This window comes from Mesocricetus auratus, unplaced genomic scaffold (genome assembly GCF_017639785.1).
Source record: "Mesocricetus auratus isolate SY011 unplaced genomic scaffold, BCM_Maur_2.0 Super-Scaffold_100691, whole genome shotgun sequence".
NCBI classification, from domain to species: domain Eukaryota; kingdom Metazoa; phylum Chordata; class Mammalia; order Rodentia; family Cricetidae; genus Mesocricetus; species Mesocricetus auratus.
Window position 1 is genome coordinate 5,802,910 of NW_024429267.1, and position 12,935 is coordinate 5,815,844.

At 41.9% G+C, this 12,935-nt stretch overlaps 1 protein-coding gene across 4 annotated transcripts in view; it reads right to left on the minus strand.

The window, feature by feature from the left end:
* Positions 1-12,935, minus strand: part of Znf609 (zinc finger protein 609) — a 126,008-nt gene that overhangs the window by 84,613 nt on the left and 28,460 nt on the right. For all 4 annotated transcript variants that reach the window (XM_013117420.3, XM_021230370.2, XM_005075529.4 and 1 more), the window contains exon 2: positions 7,993-8,866. In XM_013117420.3, the coding sequence (XP_012972874.1) occupies positions 7,993-8,739 (747 nt within the window). In that variant the 5' untranslated portion in view covers positions 8,740-8,866. The remainder of the gene's footprint in view (positions 1-7,992; positions 8,867-12,935) is intronic.

Genomic DNA, 12,935 nt, shown 5'->3' on the forward strand with positions numbered 1-12,935 from the left:
GGTGTGGGGTCAACAATTTACACACACACACACACACACACACACACACACACACACACACACCTGTTGTGTATGAGTGCATGTGATTATCTGTGCCTATGACTGTGGGCACATGCGTCACAGAACAGATACAGAGGTCACACAACAACTTTCTGGAGCCAGTTCTCTTCTTCTACTACAGGTTTTGAGGCAGCAGGGGTGGAGGTGGGGGTGGGGGTTGAACTCAGGTAGTAAGATCCTCCTGACAATGATTTTAACTACTAGGCCATTTTGCCAGTCCAACAACTCCACATTTTGAAAGTCTTACTTACTTAAGTTTTATATGCATACTTTTAGGCGCTCTACTTTAGTTGGTAAACTGTTAGCTCTAAGAAAGGAGGGACAGTCTCTGCTTTACTCATCAATATATATATATATTCCATCCCCAAGTGTAGTACCTAGAATCTAAGATACAGCTATTTAGTATATGAAGGAAAGGAACAATGATATCCAACAGCCTATCTTCTCTCTATAAAACAGTATTATTGCTGGGCGATGGTGGTATATACCTTTAATCCCAACATTTATTTCAATTGGTCTGAGTACGAGGCCAGCTTGATCTACAGAATAAACTCAAGGACAGTCAGGACTATACAGAGAAACCCTGTCTCAAAAAACACCAACAGTAGTTCTGGCCCAGTAAATATGTTAAACAAGTAAAGAAAGGTATCTGCTTTTTAAGCCTGATGGCCTGAGTTTGATCCTGGAACCCACATGGTGAAAAGAGAGCACTGAGTCCTGTAGCTTGTCCTCTGACCTCCATATGCCATCCCCCCAAAATGTGTAAAAAATGTGTAAAAAAAAACAATTAATATTCATAGTACCTTGACAATCTGCCTATGAGTGATATGTTCTGGTAAGAAGCATTGGACAGGGTCTTCTGCTCATGTAACTGCCAAACAGGAAAGTCACACACAACTTAAAGTTACATGGGACAAGTAAATCCTAAAGTCTACACAATATAGGATGACTATAGTTTAAAGCATTAGAAGAAAAGAATTTGAAGGTTCCAACACAAAGAAATGAAAAATGTTTAAGGAGCTAGAAATGCTAATTATCCTTACTTGGTTATTATTATAAATTGTATAAACATATCAAATTAATGTACTTCTTAGGATGGGTAGTTAATTTATGTCAATTCAAAAAAGGACCTGGCAATATCTCAATGACTTCAATGAAAATTTGGCTGAAAGAAATATTTTGGCATATATGTATCTTAAGGAGTCAAGTTCAAAGAAGCAGCTTAAAAGCAATTATCCTATCCTACAAAAGACAGATTATGTCCTATCTATGAATGGTCATTTGTTGGGGAAGTCTTATGTCAATAAAGCACTGTTGAGCCAATAGGAATCTAGATAGGTGGGACTAGGAGTCCAGGAGGACTCTGGGAAGGAGAAACATTAGAGAGTCGAGATGTAACGCCATGGGGTAGGAAGCCCGGAAACTTCTCCAGTAAGAGACATACTTAGATTAACAATTATGGGGTAATTACTTAAGTCAGAGCTAGCCAGTAAGAAACAAACAAGGCCAATAGCTTCATAATTAATATAGCCTCCTGTGTGTTTATTTGGGACTGATGCGGCTCTAGAATCAGGCTGGCAGGAAGGCTTCTCTCAAAGAAAAAGGCTTCTCTTTATAGTCATTCTTTTTTTTTTAATATTTTTTTTATTTATTATACAGTCTTCTGCATGCCAGCAGAGGGCACCAGATCTCATTCAAGGTGGTTGCTGGGAATTGAACTTGGGTCCTCTGGAAGAACAGTCAGTGCTCTGTAACCGCTGAGCCATCTCTCCAGCTCCCATTCTTTTTGTTTTTTTTTAATTTGTGTGTCCAGGGTGTGTGTGTGTGTGTGTGTGTGTGTGTGTGTGTGCGTGTGCGTGTGCGTGTGCGTGTGTGTGTGTGTGTGTTGCTCATCAATGTGTCTAGACCAACTGGCCTGTAAGCCCCAGGGATCTGCCTGTCTCCACTTCCTAGCACTGAATCAGGTGTGCTCTGTTATCACACTGACTTTTTACATGGGCTTTGGGGAATCAAACTCATGTCTTTGTGTTCCAAAGTAAGCAGACTTTGGTGACTGAACCACACCCACTCCTCTATAAATGCTAACTCCTTAAAAATATCACCTATTTAAGAACCCCAAACTCAAAGATGCTTTATTGCCCAACAGTGGTGGTGCATACCTTTAATCGGGAGGCAGAGGCAGGTGGATCTCTGAATTTGAGGTCTATAGAGCGAGTTCCAGAACAGTCAGGATTACACAGAAAAACTGTCTTGAAAAACAAAACAGCAACAACAACAAAAGATGCTTTGTTGACTGTATGTCTATTATGTTCAAGTTGCTGTAAAAAACAAGTATGAGTAGTTATGGGGCACCTGGAAAGTTACAATCCAGTTTTTAAAATGGGTCAATAGAGAATCCCTGTGACAATTACAGATTCATCAAGAAATCTAGAGTAGGCCGGGAGGTGGTGGCGCACGCCTTTAATCCCAGCACTCTGGAGGCAGAGGCAGGCGGATCTCTGTCAGTTCGAGGCCGGGCTGGACCGACATCCTCCAAAACAATACAGAGAAACCCTGTCTCGTAAAACAAAAAAAAACAAAAAACAAAAAAAAAAGAAATCTAGAGTAGCCAGAAGGTGGTGGTGGTGCACATTTTTAAACCCAGCACTTGGGAAGCAGATGCAGGCGGATCTCTGTGAGTTTTGAGGGCAGCCTGGTCTATAAAGCCAGGGTTACAAAGAGAAATCCTGTCTCGAAAAACAAAAAAGAAATCTAGAGAAATACAAACCATTTGGTGCTCAAGAGGGTTCAGTGGGTAAAAGTGCCCTTGGGGGGCAGGGAGAGTCAAGAAGATAGAAAGACTGCCTGCTTGCTGACTGCCAGCCAGCCTGCCTCTAGTTTAACTGAGCAACCCTATGTCACGGGAATAAAGCAAAGTACTAGAGCAGAACATCTGACCTTCAAGTTCCTGCACAAGTACGCACACAGACATACAGACAGACAGGTCAACGTGTGCACAGAAAGACCACCGTGTTTACAAAAAAACAAAACAAAAAATTGTCTTTGCCGGGCAGTGGTGGCACACACTTTTAATTCCAGCACTTTGGAGGCAGAGGCCAGCCTAGTCTAAAAGCAAGTTACAGGGCAGCTACACTGTTATACAGAGAAAAACTGTTTTGTTTTGCTTTGTTTGGGGGGGAGCTGGCTTTAACCAGTTCATACCTGTGATCCCAGCACTCAGGAGACCAAGGAAGAACTGCTGTGAATTTGAAGCCAGCCTGGGATACAAAGTGAATTCAAGGCTCAGTAGGCACAAAGACCCAGACTCAAAAGCAAAAACAGACAAAATCTCCCAAACAACAATTAAAAAAAAAAAAAAAACCAACACTAGCGTCCATGCTAGGCTTTGACCTAATCTCTGAAAGCATGGGAAAGTCACACGACCTCTCTAATCTTAGCTTCCTGTCTTCAAAATGGGGAAATTGGACAAGATAATCTTTCTCTGGGCTCACCCATAAAGAAAACAAGAGCTGCTGAATAAAAATAAATTCTGCTTAAGTTAGTCAATGCAACTTGAACCCACGTAAGAGTCAGCTTTTTTAGTTTTCTGGTGAAGGAAAATGCTTTAGGACATTTAGCTTCAGGAAACAAGGCTGACTGCTATACTGTCAATTACAGAAAAGGGCAGCAAGGCAGGAAGAAGGCATTAGGAAAGCCTTGGATTGGAAAGAATAAGAGACCTGAATTGGGTTGGGCAATGAAGGGTTGCAACACAAAAGAAATGAGCTAGAAGGCATAAACTAGCGTGGGAAGCCAGGGGCAAAGGAAGATGCTCTCTGAACACATGTAAGACAGAATCCAAAATCTGAAGGCAAAAAAGCTAAGGCACCCTTAACTGTTTTCTTTGTATTCTAAATTAATGAGGAGAGTGGTAAATAAGCAAACTGATGCCCAAATACTGCCAAAGCAGAGTGTAAAATCAAAAGCAACTGCTAAGGAAAAGGAAGATTGGAATTGCAAAATTCTACATCCTAACCACTAGAGTTGACTTGAAAAAAAATGTAAATAAATGCCTCATCGGAAACTCCTGAATATATACACCAATAGGTCACTGCTGTCTTGTTGTGAATTCCTTTTTTCTTGCCTGTCAGAGTGGCGACAAAAGCAGTAAGCTCAGGACACTCAGAAAGGCATCTTATCTCCCCCTCCCTACCTCTCCTATCCTTAACCTAACAACCTATCAATCAAAACAAAAGCAAGGAAGCAGGCAGGAGCCAGAGGTTCCATGTGTTTATTCCTCGACATTCCCTCCCCCATGTCTTCAGGAGCCTTCAACGATTCAGGGCAGCAATGGCTGTTAAGAGCCATGTCAGTCTCTCCAGTAAACTCTGCCAGGAAGGTGTGGTGGAGCAAACATGGATTCCCGGGGTGGGGGTGGGGGGGTGAGGGGGTAAGGGGGGTGGAGTACACATCCTAGGCTGACAGAAAATTCTTCAGTCACAAGGAATTTTCATTACCTTCATAGAGAAAACACTGGGGTAGGTAATTTGAATATCCAACCCCCGATTAGCTAATATTAGCTCAACATGGGACTACACTTCTAACTAGCACCACAGACTCCTCTCCTATTTGGAAAAGGGGGCAGCTGGGGCTGGAGAGATGACTCAGTGGTTGTGGGCATTTGTTGTTGTGGCAGAGAACCCAATTTCATTTCCTAGAACCCACAGAGTTAATAACAATTATCTATAATTCCAGTTCCAGAGAACTCAACACATCTTCTGGTCTCTCTGGGTGCTGAATACATGTACACAGATATACATCCAGACAAAACACCCAAATACATAAAATAAAAAATAAATAAATATTGGAGAGAGAGAGAAAAAAAAAAGAGGCAGCAGAGCATGTGATATCCTTAGTCAAGATATCTTCCACATTTTCAGTTTCCCCTCTTCATGATAGCTCCCAGCTTGATTACATCACACATGATTTGCTGTTTGGGTTCTGTTGATTGTCCCTACAAAAAGTAACATTCCAAACCAGTTATATCAGAGGCAAGCCCATATGGGGGGGGGGGTTGATCTTGAAGAGGTTTCATAGACTCGGCTTACAAACTAGACTACAACACATATCAACACTCCCTGAGCAGCTATTGCATGTAAAACCCTGGGGTTCCAAGTTCTTAAAACCTGATGCTCCCTGCAAAGCTCCTACCTTTTCTTTCTTATCTACCTCTTCCTACCTTTGTGTTCTGGCCAACAACCTCTTCCCCTGAGCTACAACCCCAGACCCTTTCCTTTATTTCACTTTGCCTCCTCCCCTTTCCATTCCAGAAATGTTTTTTTTTCCCCTGTAGAGTGTGTTCAAATCTCCTAGCAACTTCCAAACATTTACTTAAATATTTTATTAACCAAAGACAATATGGTAAAGCACCTTTGAGCAAGTGTGTCCAGAGCACAAGGTAAGGATTTTTAGAAAACAGACTCAGCCAGGTGGGCGGTTTATGCTAGTAATCTCAGCACTACAGAGACAGAGGCAGAACTACCCTAAGTTCAAGAACAACCTGGTCTAGCCAAGTGTAGTGGTGCACTAGTTCCAGCACTCTGGAGGCAGAGGGCAGATCTCTCTGAGTTTAAGGCCAGCTTGGTTTACAAAGCAAGTTCCAGGACAGCCAGGGTAGGCCAACATAGAGACACACTCTTGAAAAAACCAAAACCAAAACCAAAAACCAATCAAACAAACAAACAAACAAACAAAAGAATAGCTTGGTTTATATAGTAAGTTCCAGGCAAGTCAGGGTTATATAACAAGATCTGTATGAAAAGAAAAATCACAAACAAAAAAGTAAACTTGTGCTTATGGTAACATTGAACTGCACAATAAATTGTATGCTTCTCAAAATACTTCCCAGAAATTATTTTCTTCCAAAATATATTATTCTCCCCCTTCTCTCTCATTTGAATACTCCATTCTTAGTCTACCAGAGAGGTAAAGCTTACTTACATCAAAGTTACATTAAGGGGTAAAACTCAATAGCACCAAGATGTAACAGCTAAAGGTACAGTATCTTTCAGGCCATTTAGCTTAAAGGTGGCCACCCAGCCTATGCGGCTTAAAGAAAATCATGAATACAACACAAAGCTAAGCAATATCAATCCTCACCCACAGGCTGCAACTGAATTTAGAAGATTCCAACAAGTACTCTACATAATGAGAAAATTAAGACCACCCTCAGAAGCACCTTTCCACACAGGAAGAACAATGATTGTGAATGATTGTGAACATGAAAATATGGCAGAGACTTTCTGAAGCCAGATCTAGGGAACAGAACAGTCTAATGGGCCTGGAACAGTAGCAAGAACTCCTGGTACTCCCAGGCCTCTTTAAAACAGCATTATCCATCTGCACCCCAGAGAAAATGACAAATCACAGCCAGCACAGGATGAACCATGCCAATAACCAGCTGGAACTTGACTCTACTGAGGTGGACTACAGCATCTGCCACCCAAACACTGACAGCCTCTCTGGCAGCTGCCACTGGCAAAAGGGAATCAACCATTGTGTTATATAACTGGAAGAAATTCACAGCCCTGTTACTGAAAGTGCCCAGATGTTGCTAAAAGCCACAGATGTGCTAGAGACAGAAACCAAAATACCTACAGCAAAAAAAGCACAAGCTACCATTAAAAATCCAAGCAATAAGAGGGCACCACCACCCAAATCATATATCCAGCCTTTATTTATTAACACTTACATATGGAAATAGGTATTCCCTGCTGCAGCTGATGTAATTACAGAGAAATCAATTTTTGCCGCATCTGCTGTGATCAGCTGAATGCATAGGGTGAGCAGAGCAAAGCAGAAAATCAAGAGCCAAAGAACAGCTCATCAACAGGCCAGCTGCTTTGTAGGCAACTGTAGGCTGCTCAAGTTTGAGGCAGCCTGAGATGACCCTAGACTGGAAACATTCTGCTATAGCCCTACAAACTTCATTTCCTGAAACATCAGCTAAGATCACTTTCCTGGAAGAAGGAACTCAGTGCCTCCTGGGTCTGTAGGCACCTATGATTCCAAGTCAAGCAGAAAGGGAGGGATCATTCACTATTTGGCAGCAATAAAACCACCAGGAGACTTTGATTTCCAATGGTTGCAGGAGATAACTGGAAGAGAGCAATACTTTCAGGGGCCAAAGAATCTTTTGAGGCCAAACTTTCAAAACTACCACGGTAAGTCAAAAGACCAGATTAATAGCTGTATAGTACAGTCAGTAAGTACCTCCTGCTCCTTGTTTACTAGACTGGTCTCTATATTGCTTTATCTTTTGGTAGCTACCAATAGAACATTTAGCAGATAGGCCATAACAATTAACTCTTTGTCCTGCGAGAGACCCAGCAATACTATTTATCCCCTTAAGAACATCAGTTAGCAGGTTGGAGAGATGGCTTAGCAGTTAAGAGCACTGGCTGCTCTTCTAAAGGACCAGCACCCATATGGCAACTTCAATTTCTGGGGATCTGACACCAATGCTCATAAAGTTAAAGAAATTAAATAATAATAAAAAATCATTCCGTTTAAACGTAACTGAAAGTCTATTATATTTACAAGTTATTATGATTCTGACAATGAAACTCCATCCAAGCAAGAAATCACGTGAAGATTTAATGCTTGCCTCTAACAACAAGTGTCTGACATGTGACAATACCAAGGTGTGGGAAAATTCATTCTACCAAGTAGCTGACTCCCAAAGTTTTATTCCAAGAGTTCTGGGCCTGCTACAAATGACTCTGTAGGGAATCCTTTAATTTGGAACAAAATCACATTTACCAGCTACTCTGACCTTGTAATTGGTCATTACCCACAAACTAATGAGCCTCCTACAGAGTGCACACAACACTTGGCAGTTAGTCCAGGGCAGTTTTGACGGGCAGTGGGCAGTCAGATCTGGCCACCTCTTACCTTTTCAGACTTGACTTTCTTTAGTGGCCGACACTCATTCTCCCCTTCCTCTGGCTCCGGCTTAGTTCCCAAAGGATTGAGCGCTGTCCCAGGTTCAATAGCTATACTCCCAAGTGGCTCCACGGTTCCTGGATCCATCCCTGCACTTCCATCATATTGACCACCCCGTCCTCCCAGGGGAACTGGCTGGAGGACACCGGGATCCTTTTCCAAACAAGTCCCCACTCCTTCACTTCTCTCCTTCTTGTTCTTAGATGAGCTGTTCTCCTTTTCCTTTTTGGAGCCAGCTATACTGCGTGATGCCTTAGCAGCCTTTTCTGAGCCCTTGGGGCCAACAGCAGCAACCAGGCCTCCTGCACTGGTGCCATCTCCCGAGCGACTCTGCACTTCTTTCTTGTTTGCTGCTCCCTCACTTGGAGAGAACAAGGAAGTCCCTGGAGTGGGCTTGTTAGTGTCTTTGCCACTCTTACTCCTTTTGGATTTTGATTTGCCTTCCTTCCCTTGAGGACCTGGCACTGGGGTCACAAACTTGATGTTGTCTGGTAGTGTGGCCACAGCATTGGGGGCTGGAATCCCCACCTCCTTCGAGCCTGACATTTCCAGTTTCTGCTGGTCCTTTTCCAGATCGGCGTCCAGGTCAATGATGAGATTCCCTACTCCAATGTCCCATTCATCCCCACTGTCGTATGTCTCAACCGGGTTTGCATCCACTCCTTTCCCTCCGGAGGCTCCACTGCTCAAGGACATCTTAGAGTCAACGTCCCACCTCAAAATTCAAGGCTCTTCCTTGCCCCCAGCTTTCCTGTTTTCAGCTTCAGCTATGTTCTCAGACCTGCCTCCTTGGTCAGTACATGTCCAGTGGACAACATCATTGCTGGAAAAAGAAAAATTTAAAAACTGTTAAAGAAAAGAATATAGGCAAGGAGATAGCCTGTAATAAACTCTCATGCAAAATGGACTCCTCCTGTGTAGCTCTCATACCTCAATGGGCAAGACAAATTCAGTTGTTTTTCTAACCATGTCACACTGGACCTAGAGAAGGTAATTCCCACATATCTCCTTAGGGAAGAATACAGTATTTCTTGTTGCCCAAGAATCTGTGTATTAATTAGTAGTCCTCTACAATTAGTTCCCCCTTCCTGAAAGACTTAATTTCTGCTACCACTGCCAGCTGGCAATCCTGTCTGAACCAATACAGGTCCCAGCACATCACAGACTAAAGCTGCAACAACTCTGCTCATATCTCCTTTCTGTTAGTTGCTTGAATTATCAGTGACTCAGAACATGATCTAGCAAAAGACTTAATAGCTCTCTACTAATAGGACCAATCCCTACTAAAAATAGTGTGCAGATTCCCTGTCATTCTAGCATTAAAGAAAAAAAGTCTAATTATGGTTAAGGGAAAGAAAAAAGAAAGCAGAACTAGGGAAATGTAAATTCAGGGTGTAACTGCAACCAGAGGAAACAATTCTCAGAGCTTACTCAACTTATGACTTGAGTCCAGGGAAGTTACAAAGTTTTTATCAAACTCCAGGTTGGAAATCATGTCTGCAGAGCATGGTTCAACACACCCTTTTTTGCTAAAATGTTTTTCTTGACTCTGCTGAAAGCCTATCTCCCAAAAGTAGAATGAATCTCTACTTTGTTGTGGTAGATTTAAAGAGCTGACTGAAAAACACCAAAGCTTTACACCACATGGAAGAGAGACCAGCTTTAAAAGGATAATTTATGTGTTTCTACTGTCTTCTAGCTTAGGAAACCCAGCAACCAAAAGTTTGTTCTTGCTTATTCCTCTGTGTACTGCCTTTATCGGTTTAGAAAACAAAAAATGTTTTTTGGTTTTTCGAGACAGGGTTTCTCTGCATTGTTTTGGAGGCTGTTCTGGAACTTGCTCTGTAGACCAGGCTGGCCTCCAACTCACAGAGATCGCTTGCCCCTGCCTCCTGAGTGCTGGGTTTAAAGGCGTGCACCACCAACGCCAGTCCCAAAACAAACTTTTGTAACACAATTGTGTATAAAGAGCAAAGAGCAAGCCAGTGGTGTCACAGAGCATCCTCAAAAGTGATTATTTAACAAGGAATGATTCACACAGGACAAGGCAAGCTGTGACTTTCCATCTGTTCTGTCATAACAGTGTCTACCAAACTAGGGTCCTGAGGCAAAAAAAAAAAAGTATTGTAGAACAGGGTTTGTATCAAGTGAACACATGCAAGTAACTGAGATTTTTAAAGCAAAAAGTAATGTACCTTAGTCACCAGTTTACCTTTAGATTTGAGAAGTACACCCATTACCTAAGAAGAAAGCTTATTGTCAACAGCAATTAATTATTACTTATTAGCAAATATTAAATCTATATAAACCTTGCTTCCTATAGGATGAGCTAAAGGGTGAGAGGGTAAGATATAACAACTAAGAGGAAAAAAATAATTATCCCATTAAAGGTAAAAGAAATATAACCCCTGAAGAGTCAGAAAGTTTGTGATTTTTAAAGAGATCTAAGAATTGAAAGATTTTTAGTGAACTATTTGGAATTTTTAATGCTCAAGAAGACTTAGTTTACAAGAGCAGTTAGTATAACAGCTATTTGTTCAACTGCCTGACATTCTTACAGCTTATTCCCTGCCTGACAATGGTGACACACACCTTAAATCCCAGTACTAAGGAGGCAAAGGCAGGCAAATCTCTGAGTACAAGGCCAGCCTGGTCTACAGATCAAGTTCCAGGACAGCCAAGACTACATAAAGAAACCCTGTCTCGGAAAACCACCCCCTTGACCCCAAAACAAAAAATGTATTCCCTAAGATGTGCCAGTCATTAAACAAATGTTGGGAATATAGGAACAAATCACAGGGAACAAAGAGAGAGCTAAGGACATTTTTAGAAAAGGGAATGCTAAGTTGAATTCCTACTACAGAGGAACATAGATCTTCCCCAATTCATAATGTATCACCTCTGTAATCTCTTTTTTTAAAAAGATTTATTTATTTATTATGCATACAGTGTTCTGTCTGCATGCGTGTCCACAGGCCAGAAGAGAGCACCAATCCCTTACAGATGGTTGTAAGCCACCATGTAGTTACTGGGAATTGAACTCAGGTCCTCTGGAAGAGCAGCCGGTGGCACTTAACCTCTGAGCCATCTCTCCAGCCCCATGATCTCTTTAATTGTGGCTAGGTTTAACATATACTCCACATTAAGAGTTTACTCACCATCTCCAGAGCTGCATTATTATCTGTGTAATTTAGCCACTGAATGTTGTTTTATCCTTGGAAAACCACTGTAACTTTCCTTACATTCAAGAGACTTTTCTCTAAAAAACAGGATGGTAATAGAGAGAGATTGGAGGAAAGAAAAGGAAAGCACAAACATAAAATGACTGGGACTTGCTAAGAGTTCTTCCTTCACTATACTGGCTGACTTGTATAAGAGCAGGATAAAGTATGCCAATAAGGAAGAAAAGCCTTAAGAAGGTAACAGTCGAATGGTGGTGGCACACACCTTTAATCCCAGCACTCGAGAGGCAGAGGCAGGCGGATCTCTGTGAGTTCAAGACCAGCCTGGTCTACAAGAGCTAGTTCCAGGACAGCCTCCAAAACCACAGAGAAACCCTGTCTCAAAAAACATTAAAAAAAAAAAAAAAGATAAAATACAGAAATAAACCTTGAGTAGAACAAAGACCTTGTACACAGACTGAAAATGATCACTAAATTTTGAGCGATTTATTCAGAAAGAAAATCTCAAGCAGTCCAAGATGGCTTCAAATTCACTATGTAACTGAAGATGACCTTGAACTCCTGACCCTCATACTCCTCTGCCTTCCCTTGGCTGAGATGTCAGGCATGCACCACACTCTTTTGTTTGTTTTTGAGACTGGATCTCCTCATGTTGCCCAGGCTGATCTCAAACTCATGAGCTCAAATGAGCCTCAGTCTCCAGAACATGTGCCACCATATCTGGTTTTGTGAAATCAGTGTTTTTTAAAAAAGAAAAAAACACCAGGCATTGGTGGCACACACCTTTAATCCCAGCACCCGGGAGGCAGAGGCAGGCGGATCTCTGTGAGTTGGAGGCCAGCCTGGTCTACAGAGCAAGTTCCAGGACAGCAAAGGCTACACAGACAAACCCTGTCTTGAAACAACCCCCACCTGCACCCCCGCACCCCAAAAGACCAACATAGGCTACATTAGTCTTAAAAATAAACAGAAGTGGGAAGAAGAATGGGGAAAGGAATCTACAGATTTTATTTTGAATAGAATCTTTCACTAGAAGCTATAATAGAATAAATAAACCTATTTTTTTTTTCAAGACAGTTTCGCTATATAGCCCTGGCTATCTTAGAACTTGCTCTGTAGACCAGGCTGATCTCAAATTCAGAGATCTGCTCACCTCTGTCTGAAATTAAAGGAATGCACCACCACACCTGGTTGTAAATAAATAAATCCTTTAAATATCTTATACTACTAGGTCTGTTGGCAAAGCTACTTGAGAAGATGAGGCATGAGGCTCTCAAGTTTCATAACTGCCTAGACTAGAGTTACATTCAAGACTAGTTTGTGCATCCTAGTGAGATTCTGTCTTACAAGTAACAAAAACATCTTTTAAGCGGGAAAAGAACTTTTTTCATTAATTAACTTTTTACATCCCAACCATAGTTTCCCCTCCCTTTTCACCTCCCAGTCCCTCTCTACATCAAAAACATTTTTTTTTCTTTGGTTTTTACGAGACAGGGTTTCTCTGTATTGTGTTGGAGGCCATCGGTCCAGGCTGGCCTCGAACTCACAGAGATCCGCCTGCCTCTGCCTCCCGAGTGCTGGGATTAAAGGCGTGCGCCACCACCGCCCGGCATCAAAAACATTTTTAAAAAAGGAAAATCAGTTAGGACAAATGTTCAAGGTCCTAGCTTCAGTCCAGTGCTGACAAAGCAAATGAAATTATATAAAAAA